The 27789-nt window shown below is 42.3% G+C and overlaps 1 protein-coding gene across 1 annotated transcript in view; it reads right to left on the reverse strand.

Annotated features, from left to right (window-relative positions):
- CASR (calcium sensing receptor) overlaps positions 1-26306 on the reverse strand; it is a gene marked incomplete at both ends in the record, with an annotated part of 39722 nt that extends 13416 nt beyond the window's left edge. The window contains 3 exons of the mRNA XM_084226408.1: positions 14341-15219; positions 17638-17944; positions 26122-26306. Of these exons, the coding sequence (XP_084082534.1) occupies positions 14341-15219; positions 17638-17944; positions 26122-26306 (1371 nt within the window). The remainder of the gene's footprint in view (positions 1-14340; positions 15220-17637; positions 17945-26121) is intronic.
- Between the last annotated feature and the right edge of the window lie 1483 nt (positions 26307-27789).

Here is a 27789-nt window from a genome sequence, read left to right on the forward strand (position 1 = left end):
AAAACATCCATTCTAAATTTTGGATAGCAGAGAATTTTGTGAGTGCATGCATGTACATAACTGAACTTTCAGCTGCGTTCTGAAGCACAAACCACAGACTAGTTGAACATTTTGACAGCAGTTGAACATTTGGATAGTAGCTGCCAAACAATAGTGGCACATCGTAAACACTCCAATTAGTAACAAGATAGGAGACAGATCCACCAGTTGGGAGGCTGATTGCAACAAAAACCTAGGCTCAGGGCTAGAAACAAGAAAGTGAAGATGATATTTGGATGAAAAACACTGGATGTAGGGCAAGATCCTGCAGATGAAGGATATGTGTGGAAACAAATGTTGGGGGATGCTCAGTAACCTTGGCCAGTAATGCTTGAGAAACATAACTGAGAGGAGCTGAACAGCATAAAGTGAGAATTTCCACCTTGACAGACCTCCACCATGTCCCTACCAGGAAGGGAAGGTGAGACCAGATGATGGGGAAAGAAATAGTGTGTGAGATATCAAGCAGTTAAAAGTTGTAGTCTTGTTAATGCCTAAATAAATGTAAGTAAACATCAGTATCCAGGTGTGCTATGAGCTGTTCTTTACTCTGTCTCAACTGTGACAGGTCCTTAACAAGTCTCCAGGTACTGCCAAAGGTTTAATATCCTTGGCTTCTTTCTGCAGTTTCTTTCTGATGTGTTTCCTCCCTAGGTCAAATGGTCCTGCAGTGGAAGAGAGCCTGGGCACATTATAGGAGTCTGTCACCATACAGAAGACAGACAATTACCCCTCCTAACACACGGTTGCAAGCAATCCCATCTCAACAATTAACATACATTTTCCCATGCTTAAGTTTTAATTTTTGTCTACCTATCTCTCTTCAGGCCTGTAAACAGTTCTGGGCTGACAGATACCAGATGTTTTTCTCTTTGGTTTGGTAGAGTGCCCATGCTGAGAGCAGCCAACAATACCACATCATGGCTCAGTGTGAATTAAGATGAAAAGGTGGCACCTGTCCTCAAGATGGCAAGCCCTGACTTTCACTTTGCATTGCAGAGGGCCCAATCTCCTCTCTTGTTTTGGATCTCTCATCAAGCACATGGAGGAGATGCCTTCATAATGCTATAACAGGTGTTATACCTTGAGAGATCAGCTGTTGCATTAGGCCATGGGTTATGGTGCACAGGACCTGGGTTTTGCCAGTGGTCAAATATCACAAGGAAATATGCCCAGGCCAGTTCTGAAAGAGTCACTCGTAAAATACTTTAAGGGAAGTGTTGTTTGAAGCAATAGTTTTTTGGTGGTTTTTTTTCGTTCTTCCTTTGACTTTCAACTACCTATGTGTCAATCTTTGTTTACAGGCTAGCAAAACTCAAGTTTTTACTTTCTGTATCAAATCCTTAATTCCTGCTGCATTCTCTAATTTGGAATATGTTGTTCTGCCCTTTTTTTATGTAGGGCCAACACTTAAGCTCTCTGAAAAGCAGTGCTGTCAACACAACATCAACAAGTTCTGACACACAGGAAGCGAGCTGGCAGGAAGGTGCTGGCCCTGGCCCCCTGTGTCAGTAATACCTGTTTCCAGAAGCCTGAGGCAGGGTAAGATGAATTTCACCCTTCTGTCCAAAGCATTCTTCTTGTCAGCAGGAGCTGAACTTTCCTTCTCCTCCATAACCTCTCCTCCTTCCCTGCTGCCCTTTGTACACCAAGAGGGACAGCATGTAGTGCTGATGTTTTTCAAACCAAGATGCCAGAATATGCCAACACCATTAATCTCACCTTTTTCCAAAAGCCGTTCAGAAAATAATGGAATTCTTCAGCCAGTGAAGGATGTGATTCATTGCCTCACACCACTTGCTACATTCACAGAATCATAGAATGCTCTGAGTTGGAAGGAGCCCACATAGATCATCAAGTCCAACTCCTGGCCCTGCACAGGACACCCCAAGAATCACACCATGTGCCTGAGAGCATTGTCCAAATGGTTCTTGAACTCTTGTCGGGCCTGGTGCTATGACCACTTCCCTGGGGAGCCTGTTCCAGTGCTCAGCCACCCTCTGGGTGAAGAACCTTATCTTAATATCTGATCTAAACCTCTCCTGACACAGCTTCAGGCCATTCCCTTAGGTCCTATCCCTGGTGACCAGATTCCACCTAAGCTGCCTGGTGTCTATTGGTTTACTGCTCTGAAGAAGTGACTGTTAATACTTTTTATCCCTATAAGGGTATCTTTGGTGGAGAAGCTGTAAGGTACCCAGGAACAGAGCTGTGATTCTCACTCTAAATACCTCACAAAAAATTTGGATGTCTTCCTGTTACACACATCCAGCTTCATGCACAAGGAGTGCCTGGTGTGTAGTTGGGATGCTGAGCACTTCATGCCAAAATAATGAAAATCAGTCAGCACCTACTGTGCAAGGCCTGGGCTGTACTCCAGGATTAAACTGTCAAGTTGGCAACAGGGCAGATGAGCAAAAAGAGACAGACTCTGGAAGAAGGGCTGGTGTCAAAGAGAGAGGAATTGATGGTCAGCCAGAGATACACAGACAATACTCCAAGGGAAGTTTGGCAAGACAGGATGAACATCCCAGCTCTGGTAAAATGCTAGATCTGTACTGAACTGAAAAACAGAATGAAAGCAAGAGTTCATTCAATACTCAAAACCAGCTGTGTGAAGCTTGAGAATAACTCAAGAACATTCAATGTTGTTATGCTTTGATAAGAACCAAATGACTTCCTTGTAAAGCTGGGAAGGTCATTGGATAACACAATTAAGTGTGTATGACAAAAAAAAAATGTGCCATATATTAGAAGTAATAATTTAAGCTATTCATAATCTTTACTGTAGAAAATTAACTAACTGCTGAAGACAAAGACCTGCTCATTATTGTAGGCTGCTCAGTAAAATCACTCTGTGCCTTGTGCAGCGGGAAGAGCAAACTAAATATTGGGATATGAAAGGAAGAAAAAAATATACTGAAAATATAGCACCAATAGTACACATCTCCTGTGGGAAATGCTGTTAGTTCTAGTAATTTGATCAGAAAAAAAGAATAAATTAAATTAAGATAAGAGAGGTCTATAGGTGGTGATGATAGCTCTTGGACAGTCAGTCTTCCATTTCAAGAGAAATGAAAGCATGGAATTATTTAATTGTTTATGACACATGTAGTGATTTGTGGGAAAGAGGTGGTATATTCTCACAGAAGCAGAGACCCCTGTCCCTGCAAAGGCAACTGACCTTATTCAGGTCTCTGGAGAAATACACAACAAGATGTGCTGATTGTCATATTGTAGCTGATAATTGGTTCTGTTCTGCTTCTGTCAAGGATATGATCCCTAGGCAGATGGGGGCTGGATCTCTCTCTGCCTCTTCCATTGACCAGTGCCCTTGAGGAGGGGCAGCACTGGTGCTGACATGGGGACCCATGCATACAGTCTGTCCTTTCTTTGTGCAAGAGAAGCAAAACCTCCAATAGAAACTTACAGAAATTGGGAGAACAAGGAGCTTGTGTGGACTGTGTTGGAAATACCTTCGCTTGCTGCTCAGAGGAAGGTGTTTGGTCTCATTCCATGTCTCATTCCTGTCTCATTCCATGCGATGAGTGCTTGGAAACTGGTGAAGCCTAGAGTTTCCTAAGACAAGGACCAGTTCTAGTGCCTGTAACTGGGCTTGATGGGTCAGCTTATGTGGTGTTTCCATCAGCAACCAAGTGACCCCGCTCTGCTGCTTAAAAACTGCAGCAGCTTTGATGCTTTATTGACAATGAAAGGTGACAAAACTGACAAATTAATAGCTACTGTTACAGCAGTAGAAGCAAGTAACTTATACCAAAAATGTCAAAGGCAAGCTTTTCTAAATGGGACTTGATATAAAATGGGACTAATCTGATTTAGGATCAGACTTACTACAGTACCATATTTACAAGGATGTCCAGAGAGAAGTCAAAAGCCCAAGCCTAGTGGATTTCATAACAGAGGCTGCACACAAGTCAGGTCCAACTGTGGTTTTTTCAGAAAAACCCATTTGGTATGTACTGGTGGTTGCAGATGCCTCAATTCCATTGCAAACCTGAGTCTGAAATGCTTCTGAAAGACTTGTCTGATGATTCACAGAGGTTCCCAAAGGAATAGAGAAATTATCTTGTGACATTTTGGCATTGCATGGCTGCTTTTCCAGACTGATCTAATCATCAGTTAGGAGGTTGTAGGATGCAGTAAGGATGGGACCAGGATATTTTGTTTGCCCAAGGTCCTCCACAACTCCTGCTGGCCCTGTGCACACTTACAGTTCTAAGGGAATTGTCCATAGAACACCAGTCCTGAGCCTGTACTGTGTAATGCTCAGCTGATAGTGAACAGCACCTCACATAGGTGTGCTCTGGTAAAGAATAACTATTTCACCCAGTGTGATCAAAGATTTACACAGGGAAATGTGAAATTCTGTCAAATGAAATTCAGTACAAACATATTTTTGAAAGTCAAACTCAAAAGTGTGACCTTCAAGTGACAGTTCTTTTTTTAACTGTAATTATCTTTTTTTTTTAAGTGAGAAAAAGGGAAAACAATTAATTTTGAGTCTGTCAAAATGCTGGTTTGGACAGTGATGTTTCCATTAACTGCAATTAGTGAATTTGACTAGCTAGAGAGTAGAAATGAGATGACAAAGTACTTTTTTACCTCTAACATTTTCCCTTTTTCTGTTTTAAATTAGGATCCAGCTGTATGATGGTACTCCAACATATTTGTATGGCCCAAAGCGTGAAAGTGTAGTATTACTTCCCTAGAGTCCAAAAAAATCCTTCCTACAAGCAACTTCAGGAGTTAGGGCATCTGGAGTAGCCTCAATGCCAGTTCAGTGCCATCCCAAACAGACTTAATCCGATCTACTGACTGCAGTAGGTTTCTTTTGGGGAGAAGGGCAGAAGTAACAGCACCTCTCCCCTCCTGAAATTCTGTAAGCATTAATTCTTTTCCAAGGAATCAGGACAAAAATTATGGCAGCAAAATCAAAAATAATGCCTGTGGAAGACCCCTGGAAGCAATGCAGGATATAATGCTGTATAAAATCAGTGAGACTTCTGACTAGTGTCTACTCCAGTGCTGTACAAGCATAAGACAGTGATGATGGAACTCCCACTGAATGGAAAAAATCCATGGACAAGCTAGAGGAAAGGACTGACTGACTGTAGCCTATGCATGCTAACCCATTTTCAGTTCAAAATTTTGCCTGTGCTCATTAAAATAAAAGCTCATTAATTAGAGAGTGATGATATGTTGCCATCCTCATCACACAAAGAGAGCTGAAAAAGCAGTATTTATTATGGTGGGCTCTAAAAGCACTAATCCAACACAAAACATCCAAATAAGGCTGAGAAACACAGGTGGTGTATTGTCAGAAAGCAGAACTTAAAAAGTTCTGGAAAAAAAAGAAGAAAAAACTCACCAGGCAATGTATAAGAAATTCCTTGAACATATTAAAATTGAGAGGTGTCATGTATGCCAGATCCTGATGATATTAAGTAAGCTGTAAGAGACAGCTAAAGAGGATGGAATGCTAAAGAGTGAGCTGAGGAGGGGCAGGAAAGCCAATGAATGATGTGTTAGTACCCCTGCTATCAGAAAAAATCACAGATATTCTTATCTCAAGGGTACTTGTTTTGGAGCCATAATGTGACATTAACTGAGGTAGAATGTCCTTAAAGAGAGATTAGAGGGCAGCCTGAGCAATTTAAATTGGATTTAAAAGGCTGACAGAACCAGGCAGTTCATCACAGCAGTCCATGAGCAATAAAGAGAGCACTAATACAGGAGGTTTATGATATACACATAAAAATGCCACTGGCTTTGAATGACAAAGTCAATATGCTATCTAATCTTATTCCACAGCAACCCCGATCCACCTTTCTGCTACACCTGCAAGTGTAATGCATTCCCAGCACTGTGTCCAAAGTTCTGCTCAGTGTCAGCCTCTGCTGGGCTGCAACAGCTGCCAAGAAAAGACAATTCTGTAAAAGGCAGAGGGAGGTCCTCTGAAGCCAAAGGCTGCTTAGCCTGACATGAATCACAGGAAAAACAATGGAAAACAGGAGTTTAGGGCTGAGGGAAAATTAATACAAAACTGTAGGACAGAAACATAATTGCTGACACCTAGTAACATTTGAGGAATACAGATCTTAAATTCAAGTTGGATTGACAGACATACCCCTCCAGAAGTAAAATAACTGAGCTTTATACTTCATGTAACATGGATCAGGAATTGCCCAACAGATATCAACAGGGGCAGATCATCAGTTCATGGGGAATTCCTCCAGCCTCAGTAAACAGCTCACTGTTTCCCAATATGTTCATCAGTACCCTGGTAGCAGCTACAAAATCACCGCTGGCAAAATTCGCTGAAAATTCATGGATTAAAGTAATGGTAAATAATATTCAAGAAGAAGCATTTCCCCTCAGATTGCTTTCAAATATCTGTGTTTGATACAGTGAAATTCAGGCTTGTGCAGCAAAGCATAAGGAATTCACACCAGGCACAGAAAGGGTACCACCTGCTGCAAAGGATTACTGGCAACTAAATGTGACCTTTCCATCACACGTGGTGGCACGAAAGGCTCAGGTAGCTTGTGCTCCTACAAATGAGGGAGTAATAGGAGTATGCAAATGTGGGATTTTTTTCACTGTCTGGCTGTGCTGAGTCTGTTGAAGGAATGCTGAATACGTGCCAAAAAGAGGGATGGGTGAATAGACATTGTACAGAACTAAAGCAGAAAACACACCTTGTGACTAAAAGACCACTCTGTTTAAATTATCAAGGTAAGAGCGAGGAATAATTTGATCAATGTGCATAAATATTATATGGAGAAAAATGATGCATACTTTATGTGGACTTTTAAATCTAATAAAGCAAGCCCAAGTAAGGACCAATGAAACTAAAGGTCAGTAAATCCCAACAGGAAATCAGACATGATCTGAGACAAGAGATGTGGCCTGCCATGGATCATACTAATTAAAAAAAAGGTCTACCAGTCAGCATGTCTTTAGGGAAAATAAATCTTGCTAAACACAAGTTTAGCTGTCAAACACAGCCTTTCAGAAATGAAATACCTAGGTTTTACATTCGATGTGAAGCAGCCTTTAGCTGGATCAAGATTACTTACTTTCCTGAATGTGTCATAAATTTACATAATTAATTATACAAAGGATTTCAAATAGCATGATCATTTGGAAAGTGACTCTGTTTAAACATGTTTTAGGTTTCTGCTAAGGTTTTGTGGAGACAGATGGTTTCTGGACAGAAGAAGGCAACTGTACAGCTACAATTGAAACCTAATTGTCAGTGCTGCTAGGTGGTATTTTGTGCTATGTGCTCCTGTCCTTACCAGCCACGGCATGAAAAAAAATCAGAGCCACTTAGTCTGGACTTGATGCCACTATTGCTTTGGTTTTCACTTGCAGCAAATATAATATGGAGGAATCTATGCGGTACAATAGCCCAGGATGCTGTGCAGTAAGGGTGAAGGATCTATTGGCAGGAGCCCTAACTGAGTAAATGATGCTTTAATGCTCTTGGGACATCACCATATTGCACAATAGCTGTTATGGTGAAGTACCTAACAGCTTAAAATAGGGATCTTTTTATTAATTTGGGTTTAATATTAAATAATATGTAAAAAATGGTCCTATTATTAAAACTACTGGTAGACTTAAAGGTTCAAGTGCTCAGTGTTTTCAAGTAGTATAATTCACATATGTTATCTTGTGTAAACAAAGTCTGATTGAAATGTTTTTTTCTGGGAGGTGTTTAATGCCATCCCTGCCCAGCTGTGCAGAGAACTGTGTAGATGTGTTCCTTTACAGCCCTTTGCTGTCACTTTCTTCAAACAGCCCCTTATGGATCAGTCTCTTCAAAGCCCCACTAAGGTCTGAAACTGCACCCTGCACAGAGCACTGCTGATTCTGCTTTGAAGAACCGTGCTGCTCCCTAGGCCAGGAGAAAGTCATAGCTTTTGACTATAAATTCATTCCTGTTTGGAGCTATAAGGATGAATTCCTTCAGTGCTTGGGTAAGCTCTTTGCTAGAATGAGAACCAATGGATTCTGCACTCTAGGTGTCATTTCTGTTAACAGAACCATGGTAATTCATAAAACCTGAGTTCAATGCTTATTTATAATCTATTCATGGGGGAAAAAAATATCCCCAAAGTTTCCTATTGTCACAGTGAGTTAACTCAACTCATGGAAGTGTTTCTGACATTCAGAGTGGGCAAGCACAGTCATGGGTCCTGTCAATGGTCAGCTAATGTTCCAGGGGATTCAGTTACTGTGTCTGGGCACATGTTCCACTTGGCTAATGGCTTAAATCTGTTTTTTCCATTTCCTCTATTAATGTAAGTCTTGGCCAACGAAGAAATCTCATGTCAAGACTTTGATTTCTTCAGTCTTTCACGTCATTCTTCCTGCAGACACTGCTAAAAGTTCTTTCAGAGAAAAGTATTGCTTCTAGTCCAGTTGGAAGATCACTCTTATAATTCTACAAGGCAAAAGGGTCACCATAAAAAGTAATTTGTTCTCATTCCTCCTAATTTCTGTGTGGAGCAACACCAGTCCTTCATAGTGCATGTAAGTTCACTTTGGGGATAACTAACTGTGACTGGTTAGTAAAGCATTTGTGAAGAGAGCTGACTACTCAGAAAGAAATGAAATAATAACCTATGCTATGGTTATCATGACTCTGAAGTTAGCTTCAACCCCATCTTGTGATAAATGGAAATTTTTTATATATCCACTTGTTTCCTCATCCCACTTTGTGAGTGCCTTTAGGAAGCTCTCAAGGTGCCCTTTGTCACCAGCTCCATTTGTGAGTAGTATCAGGAAAGGTCAGTCCTGGAAGAAATTTTACATCCTTTTGTGCAACAAAGACATGCTGTGTCTTTGTAACAGATACCGGTGTCTGAGGTCTTGGCAATTCAAGTGATAATTGTTATCTGAAGCTGTTACAGAGAGACATTGTACGAGCATTTCATGGAGCCTTCCCTAAAATTCCCACTGTAAGCTGAAAAACTGACTTTTACCCAACTGACAGAAGTACTCATTAAATGAGCCTCATAAATATAAAAAAGTTCTTTTCAAATACAGCTTTTGTTGTAAAGCAGCACATAAGTGACTACATTAAAGGTGACTTTTATGAAAAATTCAACGTGTTTGGGAGCGGGCAAGAATACCGTGGTTTTGGTTATCAGGCAGTGTGTACTACCACAATTCAGAAGAATCTTAGCCATTCTTGACTTAGTAATTAATCACCATAACTCCTTTGTTATATTTGCTGCATGCAGTTCATTCACCCTTCTTCTAGCAGCCTTGTCAGGGCAATAATTTCCCAGCACATTTTCTACTGGTGAGTCAAGAAGTCTTTCTCCTTTTAGCTGTAGAGACATTTAAATAATACTCCATCTCTTGTCTGCTTAGGTGATGCTCTCAGCTGATGGCAAGTTGTCATGTTCAAACTGATGAATAAGCAATTGTCTGTTATTGGCCTGGTGGGGAAATAGCTGTGTCTGCACTATTGACCCCATATTTCTGTGTGTGGCTCAAGTAGTGTCCCTCTCAATTCTGTCTCCCACAACAAAGGCACACCTCTTGCCTTCGGCTCGCAACAAACACATCTTCAGTGCACTTGTAACGCAGAGTAGGCAAGGTATTGCAGTAGCCTGACATTCAACAGCTTCCTCTGTTTTCTTTGTGATTCCCCCACAAATGACTAATTTTCCCACCAACCACAGCTAATAGCTGTTCTGATACTGTTTAATTCTGTATACCACAAAGCAGCTGGTTTTGAATTGTTCAGACAGGCCTCTAGTTTAATGGACACAAAAATTGATTAGATAAGCCATTAAACTCAAAGGTCTATGTCATCTAAAGCATTATTTACTTCCTTAAAGCCTTGCACAGTCAATTTCCAGCCAGGCAGACACACCTAAATGTAAAGCTGGAGAAGATGCCAGCCCATTTTTATCTCTTCACAATGAGCATCACCAGTACTGAGGAAGGAACTGTTGGCTGGGAGGTGCACAAATGTAATAAAAGAATTTAGGTGTTGCTAGGTGAAGCCATTTTGCATTTGTTTTTTTTTTTTGTGGAACAGCATAAGGCAACTTTTCACTGAGTCTGAGGTCAGCCAGATTTCCAGGCATAGTATGATACACACAAGCATGTCTCTAACCTGTGAATCATTAGCACAACACATTTTTCAGCCCTTGCACTGTGCTTTGCCTTGGTGCCTAAGAGAGCTCTTGTTTTTCACTCATGCCAAAGTTCAAAGCCTCCAGTGTAACAGCAACCTGCAAATTGTCTGGGAGTCAACCCAAAGATGCTCTACTCAGTGACCCTGTGGCTGCACAGCTTTGCCTTCTCACATCCTTGGGAGCTTGTCTTCTCCATTTAATCACAATGCTTTTACTGCAAGACACAGAGATCCAGCAGCTGCTCATCATGAATCCCAATGAATGGGCAGAAACTGAGTGACCTCAGTCTGAAAAAAAAATTGGTCTTTCATCTTCTCACACAGAAATAATATGAAGCAGGAAATATTTGCTCTGAAGGACAGATTCCCTATTAGTTTTCTCCCTATTTTTTTGCAGGACCACAGGGTGTTTGTAGTGAGAGAGAGACACCAGAGAGGAGGAACTGAAAAAAAGGGGAACTGAAAAAAGAACAGATGGACTTTTTCCTAGAAGTGACCGCAGAAATAGCCTCATGAGCTATTTGACTAAGAAAATGAAGGAACTTGAGGGACGTGAGAAATCTTATCAGGGAAGATATTAAGAAAAAAGGGTTTCCAAACCAGACTGTTAAAGCAGTTATGAAGAAACAGGCCAAAATTCAGGGAATTTCGACAAAGAGGCAGCATCAGTATAGCAGTTCTCAGCCTGTATCCCACCCCTTCCCGTAACTTCCCACTTCCATTCTGTAGCTTATGGGAGAGCCTGTGTTTGGGGTAGGCAAGTCCACAAACCAGAGCAACACATAGAATTAGCTCTACTTGATATGGTCTCCTAAAAAGTCACAACCCCCCAGCAGAAGAGTGGTCTTCTGACAGCCAGAGGTATTGGAAACCTTTATGAGGATTTTTTCTGTTCTACTATTTGCACCCATGCACTTGAATTCTTAGTGCTTTTCATAAAATTTTGCCTTGCCCCAAGGTGACAGAATTTATACATTTTGTTCAGGATTGCCCTGCACCTTTTTTTGTTACCTGAACAAAACAGTGCAAAAAGAAGTAATTGATCTGATCTTGTTCAATATTGTGCAGGACACAACAATGGCACATGCAGACAATACTGTCTGCCCTTTTCAGCAGGCACCTTGCAAAGGTGAGCACCTCGATTATCTTCTGCCTTGCAGCAGTGTAGATCCTTAAAACAAGACAGCTCAGATCACTCAGAATAAGGACAGCACAGGCATCCTAATAAAATCTGCAATTTTCTGCAGAGTTCTGAAGTGCCATCTGCCCCATTTTCAGATACAGGATTCTGAATTCCCTGGCCAGTTCTGCATGTGGAATGAGTGGCACGGGTTCCTCTGGGCACAGCCTGGAAGCTGTCCTGTCTGCTTTCCAGCTCTGCCTGCATCCCTGCACATGCTGGGCAGCCAGACAGCTTGAGCTGGCCAGTCCCATCTCCACTGGGAATGCCCACAGCCAGCTTCAGAGGCACTGGTAAAACAAAAGGAAGCAAGACTGGGTTTATGGGCAGGATCTGTCACAGATCACTGACCCAGGTGGAGAAAATGAGCAAACGGTCTCTTAAACAAGTAGCTATAAATAAGTAAACATAAAAGTTGGTAGTATTTGATATTTCACCTTAGGAGACAAAAATCCTGCTCTCCCCATGCTGAAACACACCTAGAGCCTTCTTAAACGATAGATGGTAAATTCTTAATAGGAGAACCTCACTCAGTTTAACCAACTCACAGAGATTTGTGCTACACTGTCCATTTCAAATGAACTGATCACTGAAGTAAAAATCCTGGGTTTATATATGGACCCACACAAGCACCCTCCACAAATGATACAGAACACATCCCCCAGAAGATTTGTGTTGTAAGTACATAAAATTTGCAATTAGCAAACAACAATAAAAACTCATATGTGTTAAAAGGATAACGCCCTTGAAAGGCAACAAAATTAAATGGTACATAATTAAATTGTGGAATGTATCATTTTTGCTCCCCATCCACCAACCCTCCTGGCAAGGGCTGCTCGGGACAGGAGCTCAGGCTAATGGAGCCACAAGTTCAGCAGGTTCACCTTATCTGTACCACACAGCACCTGGCCAGTAATTGCACACACTGTGAGCAGCTGCCCTCCAGTCACAGGTATGGGGGCCTCCCAACACTGTCCTTGCTCTCTTGGGTCACTTCCCATCAAGAAAAGCCTGACCTGACTGTAAGAAAGGGAGCAGGCAGTGAACACTGGCAGAAGTACCACTGCAAATGAGATTGACTTTAGTAGAAAGATTTTTTTTTTTTTCTGTGTGGTTCTCAGAAAATTACTCTGGAAATGCTGGAGGCTGCATGTTTGTGAGGCGAACTCATTACTCCCAGGGCTGAGGAAAGCTTCCTGAAGGTAATGAGCTGCAATGCCTGGTATGAAGTAGGTGTGCACACAAATTTGGCATTTACCTGCTATTCATGAGTTTGATTTTGAAACAAAGTGAAAAAAAAATGCACAAGTAGGCTTGAAAGCCGTCATATGATGGTGGTGGTTATAAGTATAGCCTGTTCCTTTCTAGCACTCCCTGCTCCTGCTCACTGGGGTTATTCTCTACATACTCCTTGCTGATTCCCTCCTCTCAGGCAGGTATGTATCCCCAAATGCCTAGGTCAGCAGGATGCTTTACATTTTGATGTGTATATCCTTCAGCATCTGATAAGCAACACAGAAGTGAGAGGTCATTCTTCTCAAGCATGGAATCTTCAACAAACACATTCTTTTACTTAGCAATGGCATGAATATCCAGCTTTACTTTCCAAGCTGACAAGGCATAAAGGAATGAATTAAACTACATTTATTCTGGATCATTTTTACTGACAACAGTGAAAGCTAAATCTGTCTGCGACTTCCCCATTTCTGCCAGTATTTTCCTGAAAAGCAGAATAGCTTTGAAAGACAGAAACTTTAGAGACAGCCAGCAATTGCAGGATTCCTCTAAATCAGGGTCAAACCTTGCACTCATCAACTCCGAGTAAAGTGGTTTTGAAAACCTGTTCAGGCACCTAGAGCAGTGCAAGTTTCCCAAAAATGCCAAGACAAAGCCTTTTACTTTGATCTGACCAATGTTTTTGAGTTAACAGAGACTGGACAGGAATCAAACTGCAGTTCCTGTATGTGAACATGACCTGACATCTGCAGTTTGTGGCAAGGGCAGCCTTTGTTTTGGTTAGGCTATCCCAAAGAGAGGAAAACACCAATGAAAATGGGGAGGTGATCCTCCATTTATTCACCTGTGCTGTTCTGATTGCAGGCAGGTTTGGGCTCAAGGGTTTTGTGACAACAAGAATGAGGCAGACAGAATTTGCTACATATTTGACACATCATCATCAGTCCACGCTATTTGTGTTGAGAATGCAGTAGATATTAACACCACAAAGTGAACACCACATTGGATAACATGATCGTATTAAGGCAGAGAGTATTCATGAAGGATCAGAAGACAAAATGTGATCCATGTGCCAGTGGGCAGAATGCATTGAATGAATGGGTAAATGGGACTAAGTCATTAACATAATTTCATCAGTTCACAAATACCACTGCCAAACCAAAGCAGCTATCTATTTTCTGCCCAAGAGCCACACATGATTTTCCTTCATTACCCAATCTTCTTTGGTTTGATCCTATATAAGCTTAAAACTGTGAGGAAAAAAATACAACCTGTATGGAAAATTGCTGTGGGATTGCAAAAGATTTAAAGCTTGCCAAAGAAAATGAACTCTAAAAACTGTTTTCCTTGTTTATGTGTTCTCCCCAGGCCCTCTTGTTTATGTAAGGCTCAATATATGATCGAGTTACCTTGCGTCAGCCAGGCTGTGGTAATTGTCTGTGTGTGCACTTTCGGCCCGCAGCAAATGCAAGAAAATTTAACCTGGTGTAAGCCCCTTTGACTGCAGGCCTAGCCCAACTTACCTTACATTCCCTGTGGGTGGGAGCATGCACCTACCTCAGACACAGTCCCACACTGCATCCCAGGAGCCTTATGCTGTGTCTGAGACCCAGGATTAGGAAAGGCACCCTAAAGGGCCTTTGGAACAGCTCGTCTTTCCCTCTGCAGGCATATTGCACAGGCACACGAACCAAGGGCTTACCTGCCATGCCTCCACCTTCTTTATGTCTGCACAGGACCCGTTGGTGAAGAGTCCCTTCCCAGGGGTACAGGTATAAATATCCTGCAAGGCATGGGCGATGGAATACACGGCCAAGTACACGTTATAGGATATCCGCAAGTGTGTGTAGTCCATGTACGGTGTCTCCACGCTGGTGATGTTCTCGTCCCCCGTGCACGGAGGTCGGAAGGCAGACGTTCCATTTCCAGCTCCCAGCCCCTCTTCATGGCCCTTGTGGAAGGAAGCTGAAGCAGGAGAGTTTTTGGATCCATCAGGGAGATAGCAGTTAAATGTCTCCTCCCAAAACTCCTTGGCAAAGCCGTTATTGGTGGACTTGGGATGCACTTTCTGCAGGAACTCACGAAATCCTGGGATCTGTCCCGCCTTCAGCGCAAACCCGATGGTGCTGCCGATGACGCGGAAGAACTCCGGCATGGCTATTAGGGAAGAGCTGGCCCAGGCCTCGCTTGCCAGCCAGATCTTGCCAGTGATGTTTCTCCTGACAATCTCTTTGATGAGAGGCTCCAGATCTGGGCCACTGGAAAAAACAACGATCACTCTTGCTGTGGAGTTCTGGATGACCTCTACCACCTGCTGGATCTCCTCTTCGTCTGAGTACTGGGAGATGAGCTCGCTAAAATCAATGCAGATATCTCTCTCCTCCGCCTCTTCCCGAAATTTCTCAATCCCTGGCCGGCCATAGTCATCGTCAGCTGCGATTGTTCCCACCCAGTTCCAGCGAAAGTACTCGATGATGTCTGCCATGGCAGTGGCCTGATGCTCATCGTTGGGGATTGTGCGCAGGAAGGACTTGAACTGGTTCTTATTGCTCAGGAGACGACTGGATGAGGCATAGCTGACCTGTCAGAGCACAGCAAACAAGCAGAACACTCCATAAAGTGAAATGCCTGAAATAAACTGCCTCCATTTGCCTAGCATCACTGTCAGCCTGGGAACCACACTTTCTCAGCCTGTGTTTGCAGGTGATCCACTCTGAGGGTTCTTCTAGCTGTGCCTGTCCTACAGAGGCACTCGTACAGCAGCTGTTCCGACCTGAGAGGCTGGAGCCAGCTTCTGCCCACCTGCAAGGTCAAGGATCTGAGGGAGAGAGAAATGGGCACTAGACTGCAGGAACAGCAAAGATTTCTGCCAAATCCAGAAATAAAAAGAATGTGCCATCTAGATAAATGAGGACAATGCACCGAATTAAGACAGAACACAGGCTTTCTCTGTTCTGAACCACACATGAGACAGAAGGATGGTATTGCCATTCCAAAGCTACTCTGTCTTTCTCTCCTTGCCTTTGACATCCATCCCCATCCTTAAACAGGCTCCTTTTACCTTTTATATACAATCCCTGTCAGCTGACATAAGAAGAATGTGCTGTATATCAGCTTCCTTGATCCTGCAGAGTGTTATGGTAATGCTGCCTTAGCAGTGTTTCCTGATTTCTGGCCAAAATCAGCAAAGAAGCTAGTCCATGCTTCATAAGCCACCATGTTTTATGGTAAAAACTGGATTTTTTTTCCTTAAGAAATACTTTATTTTCCTAATCAGAACAAGTGTCCCATGCTCTTAAGATATAATTCGAATTATCTGCAAGTAGGAAGAAAACCTTAAACCCCAGATAATAACTGTTTAAAGATCTGGAGAACTTCTAAAACACATTTTGAGATTGGTATCTGAATTCTTTGGGACTGACTCTCATTTGAAAAAGTCTTCTATAAACAGTTCGCTTTGCACAAAGTGGAAAATTACAGAAAACCTTATCTTCTCCTTAAACTCTGTTATTTAATGTTTCTGCAAGAAGAAAGAAAGAGGTCTCATAGTGCAGTTTCAAGGGCCACAGGAGTACACCCTCCTTTCACAGAACTGAACTCTTCCCTGGACAAGCTCTTGCCCAGTGCTACTCTCACCCCCATCAACCTTTCTCCAGCAGGTGCAGGCAATGTGTCCCACTGCCACCTGTGCTGTAAGGGGACACTGACTTGAAGTACTGAGAAACAGAACAGAAGTTGTAACATTTTCAGTGTCTACGTCAACAGAATGGGTAATGAGCCGGACATTAATTGTAAAATACACCTCCAACTCCTACTGAAATGCAGGGCCTAATAAGCCTGGATTTGCTAATGGCCTTGGTATAAATGGCTGTGACAATTCTACCCAACATCTGCCAGTCTAAAAGCCTGCTTTCAGTTGTCATGCTTCAACCACCTGGCTGACTTCGTTCCAGAACTGAACCTCCTGACATCTGCCCTTTTCTGCAGCCTCTAGATAAGGCTACTGCCTCATAGGACAAATGCCATTCTCTGTTTAAAGAGAAAGTCTGAGAACTGCAAACATCTCTTATGTTCAGTTGAACTCACCAACCTTTCTTGGCTGCCCTATTTCCTGGTAATGGGATGTGCAAATCAACAATGCCCCATAAGATGTCATCAGGGTGTTAATTACACACCAGCTTCCAATGCCACTCTGGGCAATACCCAGATGGCACAGCTTAAACCAGCCCTGCCCTGCTCAGAGACCAAATGTCCAGTTTTTCAGACTCCTGCAAAGGAGTCAGACTGATAAGACTCAACAGACAAGATATATTACTGTGCACAGGGCAATCAAGAATCCTTCCTTCTTCATTCTTGGTGCAGATGGGAATTGGAGCCCTGGCTGAAGCAAGGATACATTTCTCAGGACAGACTGAGAGCATATTCTGACACAATCTTGTTATAAGGGCTCTTGTGAGCTATGGCACCTCTATTAATTTTGGAAGAGGGATTGGAAGTGTTAGGCTATACAAGGTAACACTTAAATGGATAAGGCCAAGCACTTTTTCCAAAGCTGACTTCAGTGTAGAAAAGTAAAATCAAAAGCAACAACATTAAGCCAGCCTTGTACTTTACTTAAGGTCTTGGCAGATCAACAAGCCTCTTAAACAAAAGGATGGGGCCATGGATGCTGACACTGGTTCCAGCAGAATGCCTACAGTTACTGCTGTATTCACAGACTAAACCACTCTGGAGGACTCCAGTCCTCCTAGGCTAGGCTGCTGTTGGCCAAATGTTGTTATGGCTGCTCAGTAACCTTTATATTTGGGGACTGCAAAGTGCTAGCAAGACACATTTCTATCATAACAATGACACCCACCCCCCTCCCACCCCCTATTTTATTGTTTGTCTCCTATAAATTCTATTTGAAATGGCAAAGATGAAGCAATCTTTGCTTAATCTCTGCAGAGTAGAGGAGCAGGCCAGTTCTGTAACCTAAACAAGTGAGGTGGAAACATACCTGAGGTATGTAAAAGAGTCCCAGCAGATTGGCCACAGCAGTGGAGATGCCAGAGCCAGTTGCTCCCACGACTGCAATGGTGGAAGGGATATGTTCTGAGCAGTTACAGAATTCATCCAGGTTCAAGGAGTCTATCTTGTTCTGGGCCACAAAACTCAGCGTGGCCTCCAGGGCTTTTGAGACTGTATTGCAAGTGTCAAATATCCTGTATCCCAGGGTCATGTTGGGAAGGAGAGTTGGGCTACTGTTTATTTCTTCTATGGCAAAGATCATAGCCTGGAGCCAGCGGAAGCCTCGGAAATTATACCTGGGGGAGCAAAAATAAAATAGAGTGAGAAGGAGGAAAACACAGCAGAGGAGACCAGGAATGAGGCAAAGACAGAAAAATTCCAGATACAAAAGGCAAAAGCAACTTACGCGATTTCTTACACCCTACTAAATTTGGAAAGTTTTGCTTTTGTCTCTGCTAGAGAAGAGGTGTGTTTTTGCTACAAGGTTTAGTTCTGGCTCTCAACTTTTCAGTTTGGGAGCTCCCTCCAGAGGTAAACTTGTCTAAGTCCCCTAAAACCTGACAAAGTTAAAAGACAGCATGGCTGGAGTGATGACTCTGGCTTGTCCCTTGTGCTCAAGACCCCTAAACCTGATCTCATGATCCCTGAGGAAATGGATGTTGTGATCCTCTGACTGAAAGCTACACCTACCAGGTTTGCTTCCAGGCTCCTCTGACATGTTTCTGAATGCAGATGGCAGTGTCTGCTAAGCCTGTGCTGATGCTGCCTGGGACTTAGGCTCGGGGATACTCCCGGAGTCTGTCAGCTCCTCCTGGCTTTGGGCAGGCAGAGCAGGCTGAGCCACAGCACTGGCACACTGCTGGATGCAGAGGTGCCTGGGAGCTCTGCTCAGGGAAACTTGGCCTCACATGGCACCCTTCAGTTTGTGGGAGAGAGCACAGTCAGACTGTTCACGCCAGAGATCAGAGACATGCTATAAATATAGGTCCTAGTGCAAACCGATAACTTGTTAATTTGGATACTTCAGTGCCTTCGCTGAAGGAGTAACTTTTCTCATTATTATTGTTCTCTCGCACAATTTGCTTGAGACAAAAACTCAGAAGATGCCCTCAGAGCTGGTCTGTGAAATTGAAACTGTTTTTTGAAGCCTCTGCTTTTCTCTAAGATGGAGAAGCTGAGTTTTCTGAATGCCTTGCACCTGTACACGGAGCTGGAAGCAGAGCTGCAGATTGGTGGCAACTGTCCTGCAGGAGCTGGGAGTTCCTGTTTATGGCATCAGTAGCCTGGCCGTTCAAGAAGCTGAAGCACTATGATTGCTTATCCACAAAGGAGAGAAACTTCTTTGTGGAAAGCAGCAGCAAGAAAGCATCTTTGATACATATTATTCTGAAGTTTTACTGTGTTTCCCCTGTAAAGTTGTCCTGGCACACCAGTTGTGTGCCGGTGAGGCTGTTTTAGGGCCATGCAGCTGGAACGGCAGAATCTTTCATCAGCTGAAACCTGCCCTTCCTGGGAATGCACTGAGTCAGGATAGCGGCTCGTTTGCAGTTTTGTGCTGAGTTGCAGGTGAAAACAGGACAGTGTCAGTGCTGTTATGCTTGAGATACACTGGGAAAAGTGACAGGCTCCAAAACTGCAAAAGCTTGGGGAAATAGCCTGGCCAAGAGTGGATTCTATATGAAATGGTAAATGGCAGGTTTCACATGAGTTAAATTTTGAAACGCTTAGAGAAATGTTTCCATTACTAAGGTGAAGATTTCTAAAGATAAACTTCATGAAATCACAGCCTTTCAGTCTCTGAGATATATGACCTAAACATTTTTAATGGCTGGATTAAATTAATTGCTTCCAAAGTTGATGTTAGCTATGTCTGACTTTTTCAAAGCTGAATGAACAAAGCCACATTACTTCCATTCCAGGAGTTTTATCTGATTCATCTGGGCTCAGAATTTCTAATGATATCACATTTAAGGTTTATCTTTAAGTCTTAAAAACTTCATTTATTCAACTTGACTTCACCTCTCCAGACATCTTTGGCCAAATTCCAAATGAGGTTCAGCTTTGAGGTTATGCCTCAAAGCCCAGACAGCAAAATTTCAGTACAGATCTCTTCAGGTCAAAAAGTTTGAGTCCTAGTTATAACTCATTACCAAAGGGACAGTTAGCTTTATTAAGATTAGTCTTTAGAAGCATGGGAGTGTGGGTTACTGATAGAAGTAATTTGTTCATTTAGAATATTTTTTTGCTCTGGTTCCAAACCATTAAGGAATGAGATGCAACGAGAGAGCTCTGAAATAAAAGGGCAAGGCTCAGAGGGATCAAGTCAGTGAGTGCTGTGTACAGGAAAAGACGTGTTGGGCACACCATGTTACTTCACATGGTCAGTAATGCACACTGGGATAAATGTTACTTCACATGGTCAGTAATGTTACCATGTTACTTCACATGGTCAGTAATGCACACTGGGATAAATGGAAACAAGGAAGGGTTTTGTGACACCTCTTTTTCAAAAGCTGCACGTGTTTACAGATATTTTTAATATGAATAGGATTTGAAGCCAGGAGCCATATTCAGGCTCCTCATGTAAAAGAGAAAAATCGGATCACATTTTCTATATTTAAAGGGAAGGCTACTGAGAATCTGGGAAGTTCAAAGATACCACTATACTACTGGGAAAAGCTTCACACATTTGAGTGAAGCAAAATTAAAAAGCAAATTTAAAGTCTGCTCACTTTAAATTATACAGGTGAAGTATGACAGAAAGTTATTTTGCCTGCTTGAAAGGAATTTGGCTTTATTATTTTAAAATGCCACAAGGTGGTATCTTCAGATGGTATCTTCGAAAGCAGTGTACTGGATCTTCTTACCCTTCACTTCAAAGAAATATTTGGCATTTAGTTCAGTAAATGTGGACTAAGGCCCACGATACACAATTGCTTTTGTTTTCCTTTCTGACATGTGCTCCTGATTAGTGTATATTTACAGTATAAGGCCTCTAGTTCAGGTACTTGCATTTGGTATGATTTTATTTTTGGAGGGAAAGGAGAGTAGGGCTGTTTTCTGTGAGCTAGAATCCAAAATGTCTTTGAAATACTTTCAATAATTTATCTTAAACTAACCTAGGCAAGAGACCTGCTGTTCTCTTCACTTGCACCTCTGCTGACAGCAGCATCAGCAGCTCAGGAGGAGAGGATCAGATGGGATGAAGACAGCACTCCTCATTCTGTCTTCTCTAACACCTGATAGATCTTCAGACAAGCTGTCATTTTGTCACCTGAGACAGCATTGTATCGGTTAAGTAGCACAGATATGGTCAGACAAAGGCAGCGCTGCCAAACTGCTCTAAATAAAGCAAGATCCTTCCAATTTCTGTGGATGGATATTTTGTAGACAATTTCTCTCCCACTATACTGTAAGATCCCAGCAAGGGGCTGCAGATAGATTCCTCTTTGCTTGGTGTGTACATGAGGGATTGCTAAGAGCAGCCTTTGAACCTGGCAGTAGGTCCCACTGATGCAGCTGACCTCCTGTGCCGTGCTGCTGCTGCTGTGATTAATATGATCAGTCACTGGAATGCTCTGCCAACCATGCAGCAATTTGACTGGTAATTTCCATGAAGAAACTGTACAGTGTTTACTATCAGAAGCAAGCTTTCATTAGATTTCCAGAATATTTAAATAGCCACTGGTATTTTCTTGATGGAAAAGAAGCAGCCTCCAAAGTTCATTTTCTGCCATATTACTTTACAGGTATGTTCACATAGTCTTGCATTTTGTGAGATGTGGTGCTATGAAAAGTGGCCATTAAGCTCTAAATGAGAGTTTAATGCAAATAATTCAGAGCCCACAGGTGTAGAGGGGGATTTTTATTTACACTCCTTCCTTAAAGTTTCCCCTCTGATACTTGTTCTCCCACCTCTCAGAGTATTCAACCCACTGATCTTTCAATTCCCAAGGAGGATCACAAACTGGGAGAGAGAAATTGGAAACAATACTCGCTGTAGCTGTCACCCCTGCAGAGGACAGCAGTGCAGCAGACCAGCTTGCTAGAAACTAAACATGTCTGTCAAACGGTGTTCAGGATGGCTTAAATGTCCCAGCCAACGTTTCAAAGCAAGGCTATGCAAATTAAGGGGCACAAGCTGTCTGCATGGTTTAAGCTCCCCATAGCTCCATCCCCTGTTTGTTTCTGTGGTTTGGTTTTAACAGCTCTTACTGTCTGGATCCAGCAGGGAAATTGGTCCTGATCCTTGCTAGTCTCCATAAAGAAATAATTCACAGCCTCATGTGTATTCATGACCTTCATTTATCACACTTGCAAGGTACTAAGCAATGGAATATGAAGCAAAAAAAGGAGAAAGTGATGTGAAAGCTCTGAATAAAGCTTTCACTTACCCCCCCCCCCCATATCTGACAGGTACTTCTATTCAGAAATGGTGGCAAAGCCTGCATACACCTTTCGATCACGCCAGCACTCCTCTTTCCCTGGTGGTTGCATGCACATACTAATTTCTCTGTCCTCTCTAGATTTCCAGTACATTAATTGCACGTTATTGCTGCTTCTGTTATTTCTAAGCTATGCAAGGGGGGGACCTTCAGTCATTTGTTGGATTCCTGCAGTCATAGGTATAATGAGTTGCTTACCACTCTTGCAGTCAAGGACTGTGGGTGAGGGGAATTATGCAGAACCAAGAAAATCAGAAATTAAAAAAATTACAATTCAGAAGGTGAATGGAAGAAAAATGATATAATTACATCTTAGGGAAGAGAAATTCCAAATATCTTGTTGTACATTCAGGTCTGCAGTGGAATTAGCAAATACATCTGCAAGGGCTAGAATTAAAATTCTGTTTTCTCAGATGGACAGAGAGGCTCAGTGGGCTACAGAGTCCTGGAGCCACGCTCTGTGAAGTCCTGCACTATGACATGGGGACAGTTTCACAGCTTGAAAGCTTTGTGTCACAGTGTGGGACCTTAGCTAGACTGATGGTCAGAATACAAGAAAACTGCTAATCTCCCTGAAATCAAGAAAGGGCAGAAAAATCAGGTTATGAATAGGCCTATGGGGGTGCTGACAGGGAATGGAATGGGGGTCAGGGCTTGCTGGTGCTGTGCTCTGTCTCTGCTTCCCCTGCACACATCAGATATGCATCAGCAAATGTTATAGGGAAAGTTGCTGCAGCAGCACCTGAGGCATACAAAGACAGGAGGTATATTCATATCAAATGTAGGATCCTTGTTTGCTGAAACAACAAACAGGAAACAAAACTGCTCTCGCTTTGTGTATTCCTATCTGACATTTAATGTGGCACAATCATGGGTACATTTTCACTTTGGACTCTACAGTTCAGTGTTTAGAGCACAAGGATGCTTTTCAGTAGCAACAGCACAAAAAGAATGGGGAACTGATTGTTACTGTTCCCTTTTCCTTTCACTGCTGAGTTATGTATATAGTTTCTAAGTAATCATGTGCCAGGTATGCACAGTAGGTTCAGGCCAGGATGTTTGCTGAGCTGGAGAGAAAGGTGCTGAGCCACAAGAGCATGAAGAACATAAAAACTGAGAAAGTGGAGAGAAAACTATCCTATCCTTTTTGAGAAGCCCCAGCTGTCCTATCCATTGGGAAGCCCAGTTTGGGAGCATAGGTATGACACTGAAAACAGCTAAATGTCCAAGCAGCACTGATCAGCTCGAACAGCCCACAAAACAGAGGAAAACCACATTATCTAAAGTTGTTTGATTCTGAACTCTAAAGTAGACCACCCACAGGTTTCAGTGGGACCCTTAGGTCTTGTTGTGGAGCTTTTCATATGGTCTGATGATTTGCTGCTGCAAGAGAGCATGAGGAGAGAGAGGATGCTCATTATCCCAGAGTGACCTGGCTCTAATTTTCTTATGTGATATGAAACACATTTTTCTACATCATAAAGAGATTAAAAACTGTGTGCAGCCATCTGAAAAGGGGGCGGGTATAAAACTTACTAGCCTCAGCTTTGAAAAGATACACCAGTGCTGGAGAAGGCTCAGAGAAGGGCAACAAGGGCAGGTAAAGGTATGGGACAGATTTAGCACCTTTGGTTTGGCCATATACAGTCACATTTGTATTTCCCTATGGATTTCTATCTCATTTGCTAATCTGTGGATCTCACACCCTACAGAAATTTTTGACACTACAAGATCCAGGAGACTTACTTTGTGAAGAAACTAGAACCTATATTTTTCTTTTCTGCCCCCAAAAATGCAAGTTTGATAATTCCAGATGAGTCAGTTGCCTGGAACCTAGGAAACTCACATGTGATAATGTAAGATTTTAGCAAAAAACTTGAAGAATATATTGAACGCCTAGAGTCAGCATGCACAACCCTGCCACAGGCTAATGCCTGATCACAGGGTCCAAAACAAAAAATGACTACCATGGCTGTGTTGAGACATTTCTGTACAACTTGAGCAGGAGGAATTTTCTGACTCCAATACTGCTTAAAATAGAAAATCCTTTCAGAAAAAATATCTGCTCTCAATTTGATGTGTACCAATAACAAGGAATACACACCAACATTCCCATGTATTTATTACCTCCATCATTAAGACCTGATGACCAATCTCAAAAGGTCTTATTAATCCAACCTCTTTTGAATTAAACATTTCCTGCAAATGGACATTTTCTGGTAAAGATGTGTGCAATGAAGCAACTTCCAGTTATTTCTAGTCCAATCATCCCTTTGTTCCTTTTGTGGTTTCTACTACCTCTGCAGCTAATCTCTGATCTTCATTCTTTCTCCAACTGCAACTATCAACTATACTATCAATTCACAATTTATCCAACTTCCTGAAGGGTATGTGCCACAAATGCCTGCCTCTGCAGATATTTTTTTTCTCTTTTGCACCTACATATTCTTGGTGCAAAGGTAAAAAGGACAGGGATTTTATCCAGACATATTTCAGCTGGAGGATACCTTTTAGCAGATTGTAAGCCACCCAGAAGGGTCTCCCATTGTGTCCTTAAAAAAGCTAGTCTGGCTTTTCAGGATTTGCCTGTTGTTGGCAGTGCTATCTCATTAACACGCCTTTTGGCAACCACACACTTGTAGTACTTGTGGCAGAACATTTTCCAGCCATCTCTTCCAATAATGTGACCATGTCAAGACAGCCACTGAGGCTGACCCAGAGTCGATAGAAGTGAAAGCTGTTTAGTTTGCAAATATGTGCATTGTTCTGCCTGCCAGCTGGAGCAGGAGAAGAAGAAAATAGAGCTGAAAACATCCATTGCTTTCCAGCATTCCACTTTTAAAATAATGCATTTGAGAGAGAAAAAAATGCTGAAAAGCTGGCAGAGATTCTTGCTCCATGAAATAGACATTGCACATACATTTAGTTCACAACGTTCCTGCGCACACACAGAAGAAGCCAAAATAATCCCTGCTTATTGATCCCTGAGTGTGCTCCTTGTGACAGGTTCTGGGGATGATCTCATAACCTAGATGGACCTGTCTTGCTCAGGGTCTCAATGGGAAAACACACCTGAAATCTGTGAGTGTAACAGGAATGCTCTCAGCCCTCCTTCATTGCCCTCTGCAACAAAACTGTACTAGATCCTCAGCCTGGGACGAGAAGTCCAAATAATTCCAGATACACAGTTCTTCACACATGGTAACAGAAGTCTCATAACAATTAAATGTTTTCTTATGCATTGTCATGACAGAAATCCACATTAATTTCCTATATTTTGTTTATATGATGCTCCAGTTGCAGCAGTTTCTCTCACACTTTCCACTTGTTCTGTGTATTATGTGCAGGCTTGTAATGTTAAAAATTCCTCAAGTTTTATCATGCCTACACTTCAATAATAAGAGAAATTGTTTTCATGTGCATTTCTCACTCCAAGGTTAAGTCCCAAACACTTAAGACAAAACATAGATGTGTTGTTTACACAAAAGAGAAGAACTCTGGGTGAGGTAAGCCTGGTCTAAAGTTTAGGACTTTTACAAAGTCCTAAAGAGACATTCACTGGGATTTTTCAAAAGCCCTGACCTATGTCACTTTAACATTTTCACTTGTTTAGGCAACTTAACAGTTTTTAAAGCCTTAGAAGATGACAGGCGGAACCGGACAAAAAATTGATTTCTAAATTATTTGGCCATGAATTTCTTTATCAAATTAACTAAAGGCACTATTGGTAATTTTCTGACCTGCTAGGGAAGCTAATTTTCAGATGCTATTCAAATGTTCCCTGTGAATGGCCAGATAGATCAGTATATGAATGTTTTGGCAGCTTCAGGCTGTACAAAGATTGCCCTCTTTTAGTGTCCAAACAATATTTATGTCACTGTTTAACATACACACTTGTTTTTTCCATTATTTACATCATACCTTCCAATCGCAAGCATCAGATTACAGACCATATTTACACAATATAAAGTCAAGAAACGTGAAGACTTCCCCACCAAAACTTTTTATTTTCCCTTTTACCAGCTTACCTTATACACTCCACTGATTCTGGCCTTGATTTTAGATCCTGGTCTTTAGCAGCCACTCCAAAATGAATGGGGAACAATCCCCCAAGAATAATGTCTCCCTTCTTCTGTGCCCGTTGGTTTGGCCCATAGGCAGCAGTGCTCCAGGTAAACAGCAAAAGAATCAAGCAGCAGCTATATGAAGTCATTGTTCCTCTTTTCACCAGGGGGTTATCGGGTGCAAAATTGGAAAAGATGATGTAAGAAAGCAGATGTCAAAGCTTTTCCTTTCCTTAATACAGCACAGAGAGGATATGGGACACATGTTGGCAGGGAGATAAGCAACAAGGTGGGAGCCACAGTGCTGGTGTTTCTCCCTCTGTCTTCTCCATTGCAAAAAACCAATTCAGCTTCCCTTCTTCCTTCATAACTGAAGCATTATGGAGAGCCCATCTCTGAGAACTGTAAGAGAAAGATTTGAAAAGTGATTCCAGCTATACACCAGGACCCCTCATTGCCATGATGGTTCTGCTTTGTCAAGCCAAGCCCTCAATATGCTCCTGAAGCTGCCCCCACTCAACAACCCACCTGGGACACACCACAGCTTTGGCAAAGTCATCCAGGCACCCTGGTGACACAGCCACACCTCTTCAAACAATGTCAGATGCCTGATTCTCTGCCACATACCTAAGGTGGGCAGCTTCATCTTCCTGTGGTTCTGTGTGACTCTGGCCATAGCAGATGCTGTAAAACCTGTGATCTGATTGGTGTCTATGAACAGAGCACACTGTGAGACCTGGGTGGGCAAGTGGGGAATAAAGAAGCATCAAACGCAGGAAGAATCAAGCTTTTCTCTTAAGCAAATAACCATAATAATCTTTTGGTGTTGGTCCATCGTCTCCTATCCATTGAATCATTCTTAACCCTCTGTCTTTGAACTTATCCTTGATAAAAATAAAACAAGCTCTTTCAGGCCCAGAAAGAGTTCTTTTGCATTGAAAGAGAGAATGAACTCCAGGGAAGCATTCAAAACCAAGATATTTCTGCATAATGAGTCATGAAGGCTTGAAAGGTTCGGCCATTGAAAGCTTAGCTATAGCAGCCTTTGAAGCCTGCTTCCTGGGGATGAAAAATACTGCAGCTTCTCCATGCTCAATACTTTTTCCCTGCAGCACATCTACAGGCTTCCCAAATGAAGAACTAACTTAATTATGGCATATGAAAATGGCTATGCCTACAGCAGAGGAGATAGTACAGAAAATTTACAATGAACAGCTCCTATTTGAAACAGGTCTAAAAGCTAGTAGTAAGAATCTGAAGTTACTGAAATTTAGAGTATAAGCTAGGCATACATTGCTAATCCTGAGGACAATTAATTTCTGAAGCAAGTCATCAAGAGTTTTTAAGTGCTGAGAACCTTTTTATGAGGCTGACTTATTATCACTAAATGCAGCTATATGGATTTGATCTTCACCTAGGTCAAATAAAGAGCTACTGCAGGGAAAAATTGTGATCGTGAGGCTTCTTCTGGTAGCCAGTGTGGATGATCCTGCATGCTGCATGACCACCAAGCATGTGGAACTATTTCATACATTTTCATTACAATGGAGGTTTGGATGCAGCAGTCAATGAGAGAGGAGAGACAAAGCTCCTGCTGTTCTCCTGCCTCTGTGGTCACTGCACTTAGCTGGG

Source organism: Fringilla coelebs (genome assembly GCF_963513975.1).
Source record: "Fringilla coelebs genome assembly, chromosome: 2".
NCBI lineage: Eukaryota > Metazoa > Chordata > Aves > Passeriformes > Fringillidae > Fringilla > Fringilla coelebs.